This window comes from Camelina sativa, chromosome 11 (assembly GCF_000633955.1).
Source record: "Camelina sativa cultivar DH55 chromosome 11, Cs, whole genome shotgun sequence".
Lineage (NCBI taxonomy): Eukaryota > Viridiplantae > Streptophyta > Magnoliopsida > Brassicales > Brassicaceae > Camelina > Camelina sativa.
Genome location: NC_025695.1, coordinates 1,570,143 through 1,578,067, shown reverse-complemented (window position 1 = coordinate 1,578,067; position 7,925 = coordinate 1,570,143). Strand labels below are relative to the sequence as shown.

Here is a 7,925-nt window from a genome sequence, read left to right as displayed (position 1 = left end):
TTTTTTTTTTTTTTTTTTTTTTTTTGATAACTATACCTCGATTGTTATTGCCATGTAATGCGCAAATTCACGTCTATAATATAAAGTAAATATGAAATTAAGTAAACAAAAAGCCCACCAAAGGCCCATTTCATTGTCTTTAATTAGTTAGTAGTACACAACAAAAAAGACAGTGAGCAAATAATATCCATTCTCTCGTTTGCATGTAAAAGCAGTGGACAGAGAGTGAGAGAGACGACGATGAAGCCAAGCCGGAGCGAAGAAGTATCCGACCCGGAACAGCAGATCAAGAACTGTAACCAGATCAGAGCTGATTTCGATTCCTTAGCCCCAAAACGACCCACTAAACCCACTCGTAGCGAACCTGGATCTCCTGGATCTTTCACTACCTCAGACGAAGCCACGGACCATCCTGAAGCTGACAAATTCCGATCTCTCCAGTCACAAACTCATGTTCGGTTCTCACTAAAACTCACTCTTTTCTCTTCACATAAAAAAACTATAATATTGTCGTTAAATTTGAGTTTCTGGTACAGGGTAAAGTACTAGGTGAGGGAGATTCATCTGCAGTTCAAGATGAGTTCTTGGAAACAGAGTATTACACAAATCTCACCGCCACTGATAAGCAACATCACACGGTTCTCATTCTCTCATTCTCTCTCTATCTCTCTATATCTTTTTTTTTTTTTTTTAAAGTCCCATCAGAAGAAGTCTCTTATATAAATATTGTGTTCTGTTTTCTGATTTAGACTGGAAGTGGGTTTATCAATGTGGTGAAGGAAGACGGTGGTGGAGAGACAACCGAGGCCGTTACCGCCGTCGCAATCGGAGACGGAGGAGAAAAAGCTGTTTACAGAAGCAATCCGGCAACGAACGAATGGATCCCTGCGGCGGCGGAGGAAGATCTCGTTTCTGAATTTTCATCTAAACCGACACGGAGCGAGAGTTCTTGAATGGATCTTTGAAACAATGTGTTATCTACTTGTTCTCCAGATGTTCTGTTTCTTGAAATTATGGTGAATCAAATTTTAATTATTAATTAATATATATATTTGTTTGTATTCAGTATTCAATAATCAGAAACAATAATTTTTATTTGTGATAAGAACAACAACTCTTTTAACTTTCAAAGTATCCATATGATAAGAACAAATTTATGTGGACTGTATTGTAGCAACGGTTGAGACATCAGATATTTTTCTTCTCCTACTCATAACTTTGTTTTCTTTCTTTTTGGTTAAAGATAAAATGTCAATAAATGGTTATCTCAATTCTCAACCAACAAAAATGCATATAGTTGACGTTACAATAATAACCACATGAGCCCCATGCATGCCTGTTGTTTGGCCAAAAAAAAAAAAAAAACCAAAGTGTCCCCAGCCATTTTTTTCCTGTAAAACAAATTAATCAGATGCATACAATGTATCAACTTAAAATTTACTAAAATCCAATCTAGACACTCTAATTTCATGACTCCGATCCAAAGAACCAAAAATTCATGCCTGTTGTTGGCCAAAACAAAAACAAAGTGTCCCCAGCCAAACAAGAACAACAATTCAGAAGCCATCTCACGCGGTCTGCACGTGATAACCAATGGTTTAGCCTTAGGCACACTTAAAAGTCCCGGACCTTCAGTCATATCAACCGAGCCGTTTCCCCATTCAAAACACAGAATCATCAAAACCAATAACAAACCCACAACCTGATTAGCCATAGGTTTAGCGAGTAGCAGAACATTCTTGGTGATGAGGATTGTAATAAGAATGGTGAGAAGAAGTAAAATAATTAATCTAATCCTTGACTCTTTTACTTTTGTGTAATTTGTTTTTTTCCTCCGTATACGCCATGAATGAAGTAGTACAAAACACTGGTTTATTCATTTCATGATTTATAACACTCATATTTCTAAGAATCGACACGTGGCATGTAAAAGACTTTATTTCACGTGTTTGAACAAAACATCTATTTTATTTTTATATCATTTTACTGACAGCGACACGTGTCTTGCACATAGCTCGCAGCGGAATAGCTTTAGGCATAGTGATGCCTTCGGCTTCAGTCATGTCCAAGAGTTCTTCACCGACTCTCTCCCACTCAAAACACTGAATCAAACTCCCAAGAGCAAGGGTTACTAACCGCTTCCCAAGCTCGGCTCCAGGACAAGCTCGTCGTCCCATCCCAAATGGGATTAGCTTTTGAGCCTCTCCTTCTTTCTCGAATCTCTCCGGCTTAAACCTTTCTGGCTCTTCCCATAGACCTGGATCTCTGTGCATAGCCCATGCGTTTGTTAATAAAATCGTGTCACGTGGCATATCATATCCCGCCACTTTACATTCATCCGATGAGAGATGAGGGAGTAGTAGCGGAACCGCAGGATATAAACGTAACGTTTCCGACACAGTGTTTTGCAGATAAGGAAGATTCACAATGTCTGATTCCTCGATTAACCGGTCCGAACCGATCTTATCATTGATCTCCGCTCTCACTTTCTCGAGTATCTCTGGATGGTTCAACAAATTTGACATTGCCCATTCTAGCGTCACTTCTGACGTCTCTGTCCCTGCAACTACAAGAGCCTGTGCGGTACATCTCTAATTATTTAGTAAACACTCTCCAAATACATATGTAGAATAGTATTACTAGTTAATCTGAACTTACGAGTATGATTCCTTTGATGATGACATCAGTGTAATACTCAGGTTGGGTTTCTTGGAAAGAAAGCAAGTGATTGATCAAAGTTTGACCCTTTTCTTTCTCCGCACGTTTCTCATCAACCAATTTTTGCAGAAACTTATCGAGTCGATTCCCCAAACTTATGGTTCGTTGCTCAAACTTTGTGACCCAATTTATGATCGGAAGATAATCAGCCAAATTTCCAGCACTGGCCCCGGCCACAATCTCCGATAAAAGTTCCCTCACGAGCTTGGCTTCATCGTTGTCTTCTGTACCGCTCCCATAATATCGCTTCCCTGCTACCATCATGATGATGCTGTTGAATACCAAGTTGGCTAATAATGATTTCAACTCCACTTCAACAAACCCCTGTGAAATTGACACTTATCAAATTGTATATTAGATTATCTAATTATTTGAATATGTATATACAAAAAGCTACCTATATCAGCAAATAATATTCAACCGAACCGCATATTTATTGTACTTTTATCGTCTTCATTTTACAATTACAGTTTCATATCCTTTTACTTATAAGTTTTAACACTAAGTAATACTTATTCCTTTATAAGTAAATCATTAATTCAGTAATATGAATTAGTTTTCTCTGCTTTTGGAAAAATAAATAAATATTTATAACTAAGTACAGTTGACATCTATGTACTTTACTATAAAAAGGATATAGTTTCGTTCCATCCATACGACTGAAAATTTTATGTCGGTCCATAACGGAATATAATTAAATATACGTATTTGATATGTAGGATGATATATTAAATAAGAACGGCCGGAAAATTACTCCTATGGACAAATTCAACCGCATTAGTAGTACGTCAATAATTTGCTTTACTTACGCCAAGAAAATAAAAGATGAATAGCGAATTTAATAAATAATAGAAACGTTACGTGTAAGGAGACTCTAGAGAGAAGTGTAATGAGCCGTCCGATCTCGTCTTTACGGATAGACATAAACGTACTGATCCTATGAGAAGAAAATATCTCGACGGCGGCGATGCGGCGGAGATTCCTCCAGTGGTCCCCGTAAGGAGCTGCAATCATATTGGTGGAGTTGTAACCGACGTGTTTGGACATGATTATTTCAGGACGGTTTGCAAGAACGATGTCGTTTCTGGTGAAGCATTCTTCAGCGACAGAACGTGAGGAGATGACGTAAACGAGGCGGTTTCCGAGGCGGAGGTGGAAGATAGGAGCATTTCCAAGAGACTGAGAGATGGATAGGAATGTTCGGTGGACAGGTTGCTTGAGGAGGTGGAGGTGGCCAATAACCGGTAGAGGATAAGCCGGAGAACGAGGAAGATTAAGGTTCCGGTTTGATTTTATGAGCAAGAGTTTGATAGAGATAACGAGAAAGAGAAAGGAGAGAAGTAGGCTTTGCGTGATATCCATTTTCTTGTTGATTGATTCTTTGTGTTTGTTCTTTGTATGTATATAGTTGTGTTGTCGTGTGTGGAAGAGGGACCAGATGTTACTTTTGTGGTCTTGAAAGCAAGAAAATTAAATAGACAGTGGTATATATAATTATAGCTGTCAATTCGGCGGCAGTCGATGGACATGCCCATGTTTATATACATATGGACTGACCATGGTCAGACCAAAAAATAAATGGTCTATTTGGGCATTTGACCATTTTTGTCCATTGACCATATGGGCTTAACCAAATGGACAATGAGTTGCCCACTTACCAAAATGAGAAATTCCATTTATAACTAAATAATTTTAAATTATTATATTTTACATTTATAAATTTTTATTTTCATAAAATACATTTATAATTTTTTTTTTATAAAACAGATAAATTATTGTATTTACGGAAAAGTGATTTTACGATTTTAGCGGGAAAACACAGTTTTACGGTTTTGGCAGGAAAACGTAATTTTACGGTTTTGGCGGAAAAACATAATTTTACGGTTTTGACGGGAAAACGTAATTTTACGTTTTTGGCGTTTTGGCGGGAAAACGTAATTTTACGGTTTTGGCGGAAAAACATAATTTTACGGTTTTGACGGGAAAACGTAATTTTACGTTTTTGGCGTTTTGGCGGGAAAACGTAATTTTACGGTTTTGGCGGAAAAACATAATTTTACGGTTTTGACGGGAAAACGTAATTTTACGTTTTTGGCGTTTTGGCGGGAAAACGTAATTTTACGGTTTTGGCGGAAAAACATAATTTTACGGTTTTGACGGGAAAACGTAATTTTACGTTTTTGGCGTTTTGGCGGGAAAACGTAATTTTACGGTTTTGGCGGAAAAACATAATTTTACGGTTTTGACGGGAAAACGTAATTTTACGTTTTTGGCGTTTTGGCGGGAAAACGTAATTTTACGGTTTTGGCGGAAAAACATAATTTTACGGTTTTGACGGGAAAACGTAATTTTACGTTTTTGGCGTTTTGGCGGGAAAACGTAATTTTACGGTTTTGGCGGAAAAACATAATTTTACGGTTTTGACGGGAAAACGTAATTTTACGTTTTTGGCGTTTTGGCGGGAAAACGTAATTTTACGGTTTTGGCGGAAAAACATAATTTTACGGTTTTGACGGGAAAACGTAATTTTACGTTTTTGGCGTTTTGGCGGGAAAACGTAATTTTACGGTTTTAGCGGGAAAACACAGTTTTACGGTTTTGGCAAAAAATGTGGATACTCTAATTTTGGGTTTGAGGAGAAACTGTAATTACGTAATTTTCCACCAAACTCATAATTTTAGAAGAGAAATAACAAAAAATAATTAGATTTTATAAAAGAAACAACAAAATAAAATTCAGATTTTATAAAAGAAAATAACAAAAATAATACTCAGATTTTATAAGTGAATAACAACAAAAATAAATTCAGATTTTATAAAAGAAAATAACAAAAATAAAACTCAGATTTTATAAGTGAATAGCAAAAAAAAATAACAAAAATAAAATTCAGATTTTATAAGTGAATGACAATAGAAAAAAAAATGGGCTGTCCATGGTCATGACCATTTGGAAATGGTCTTAATAGGCATGAACACTTTATGGACCATTGTCCATTTGGGACTGTCCAACTTTAGCCCATGCAAAAGAACGTCGAGATGGACTCGTCCAAATGGTCCATGGACGGACCATTTGACAGCTCTTTATATAATGCCTAATGCCTAGTAGTTTGTGTTATTATCGTTATTGACTTAAGAGTATTGTATTACACACAGCTGTGACGATCCAAATATCTTTGACTGGCGAGAATATATAATTACAGGCTTACAACACTCAGTGGACTATTATTGGAGTAATTAGAAAATAAGTAACAAATAGGAAACATTACAGAGAATAATTTTCATTCGCCACAAGAAGTTTACTAGCGAGAAAGCGTGTTTTGCACATGGCTCGCAATGGCTTCTGTTTGGGCATAGAACTCCTTTCCCTTCCTTCATATCAATAAGTTCGACACCAACTCTCTCCCACTCGAAACATTGGACCAACGACCCAAGAGCCAAGCCCACAAACCGATGAGCAAGTCCAACTCCAGGACAAGCCCGTCGTCCGAGCCCAAACGCCATAACCTTTTGAGCTTCCCCTTCCTTGTCAAACCTCTCCGGCTTGAACTGCTTTGGATCTTTCCATAACTCCGGATCTCTGTGCATTGCCCACACAATCATCAATAGCATTGTACCACGTGGCATATCGTAGCCTCCTACTTCACAGTCTTCCGATGACAAGTGAGGGAGTAGCAACGGAGCTGGAGGATACAAACGGAGTGTTTCGAACATAATGTTTTGGAGATAGGGGAGATTCACAATATCCGGTTCATCCACTAACCGGTCTAAACCGATTTTATCATCAATTTCCATTCTTGCTTTCATTAGTACCTCTTGTTGATGGTTCAACATATTAGACAATGCCCATTCTAACGTTATCGATATCGTGTCCGTTCCCGCAACTATCAAGTCCTGCACATAATTAATGATATTACGATATTCATCTATATATAGATATTTTAAAATATATGCTTACCAGGATGATTTGTTTGATGATAACATCCGTGTAGTGACTAGGTTGAGTTTCTTGGAGAGAAAACAAGTGATGAATCATCGTCTGACTTGTTTCTTTCTCTGCACGTTTCTCATCTATCAGTTTCTGCAAGAACACGTCGAAACGATGAGCAACGTCTTTGATCCGTGGTTCGGTATCTGTGAACCAACCCAAAAACGAGAGATAATCACCGTAGTTTCTTCCACCATCGCCGGCCACAACCTCAGACACCAACTGCCTCGTGAGTTTTGCTTCCTCGTCGTCCTCTGTATAATCGCCGTAGTATTGCTTCCCAGCTATTATCCTGATGATGTTGTTGAAGACCAAGTTTGTAAATAGTGATTTCATCTCCACCTCCACAAAGCCCTGATTTTGTAACTTTATAGTTTTCTGATTTTCTAACATTACAGAACCTGATTGAAAAAGGTATATAGTGAGTTATAGACATACGTGTAATGAGTCTTGGGAGAGACGTAATATAAGCCGTCGGATCTCGTCTTTACGGATATGCAAAAACGTAGAGAGCCTATGGGACGAAAATAGCTCAGAGGCGGTGATTCTGCGGAGGTTCCGCCAGTGGTCGCCGTAAGATGCTCCGATCATATGTTTAGCATTATACCCTAAATGCTTGTTCATCATCATCACTGGCCGGTTCGCCAAAACGATGTCGTTTTTGGTGAAACATTCCTCGGCAACGGTACGTGACGGTGTCCGAGACGGAGATGGATGATTGGAGCATTTCCCAAGGACTGAGAGAATGAAAGAAATTTCCGATGGAACGGTCGCTTCATGAGGTGAAGGTGGCCGATCACCGGCAATGAGTTTGCCGGAGTCGGTGGAAATTTCTGCTTAGCCTTTGATGTTGTGTATAAAAATGTGATAGAGAAAAAAAGAAATATTGATAGAAGTGAAACTTGGAGATAGTCCATTCTTTTTTCGTTTGTTGTTGTTGAATGCTTGAATTTGTTACATCGTATCTCTTATATATTGTGGCCTACGCAACGCGTGTGTGAGAGTCTGAGAGATGTCACATGGAGTCCAGATGTGTGAAACGTGTTTGCGAGGTAATTATATATATTATGTTTGAATATGATCTTGCTTAGGAAAAAAAAAACTATATGATTTGTAATCTTTTACAACTTTGTTCTTCTTATTAAGGTTACTGATTAAGCTGACAATAATATCAATTTGGTAGTACTTAACTGGTAAAATTGGCATGAAAATGAATTAATGAG

At 37.9% G+C, this 7,925-nt stretch overlaps 2 protein-coding genes and 1 pseudogene across 2 annotated transcripts; 1 reads left to right on the top strand and 2 right to left on the bottom strand.

The window, feature by feature from the left end:
- Window positions 158–1,051, top strand: LOC104721032. Its single transcript, XM_010438938.2, has 3 exons — window positions 158–453; window positions 537–638; window positions 750–1,051. Exons 1-3 carry the CDS (start codon window positions 241–243, stop codon window positions 951–953), a joined length of 519 nt encoding a protein of 172 aa, XP_010437240.1. The 5' UTR covers window positions 158–240; the 3' UTR covers window positions 954–1,051.
- Window positions 1,851–4,181, bottom strand: LOC104721031 (cytochrome P450 81D11-like). The gene is made up of 3 exons (XM_010438937.2): window positions 3,580–4,181; window positions 2,659–3,042; window positions 1,851–2,576 (listed from the first exon to the last, which is right to left on the bottom strand). The coding sequence occupies exons 1-3, from the start codon at window positions 4,078–4,080 to the stop codon at window positions 1,974–1,976; spliced, it is 1,488 nt and encodes a 495-aa protein (XP_010437239.1). The 5' UTR covers window positions 4,081–4,181; the 3' UTR covers window positions 1,851–1,973.
- On the bottom strand, window positions 5,980–7,619 carry LOC104727533 (annotated as a pseudogene).

Coding starts and splice junctions, on each gene's coding strand:
- LOC104721032 (XM_010438938.2), top strand. CDS start 241: ATGAAGCCAAGCCGGAGCGAAGAAGTATCCGACCCGGAACAGCAGATC. Junction 454..536: donor CTCTCCAGTCACAAACTCAT/GTTCGGTTCTCA, acceptor TTTCTGGTACAG/GGTAAAGTACTAGGTGAGGG. Junction 639..749: donor CTGATAAGCAACATCACACG/GTTCTCATTCTC, acceptor TTTCTGATTTAG/ACTGGAAGTGGGTTTATCAA.
- LOC104721031 (XM_010438937.2), bottom strand. CDS start 4,080: ATGGATATCACGCAAAGCCTACTTCTCTCCTTTCTCTTTCTCGTTATC. Junction 3,043..3,579: donor TCTCTAGAGTCTCCTTACAC/GTAACGTTTCTA, acceptor TCAATTTCACAG/GGGTTTGTTGAAGTGGAGTT. Junction 2,577..2,658: donor TCATCAAAGGAATCATACTC/GTAAGTTCAGAT, acceptor TGTACCGCACAG/GCTCTTGTAGTTGCAGGGAC.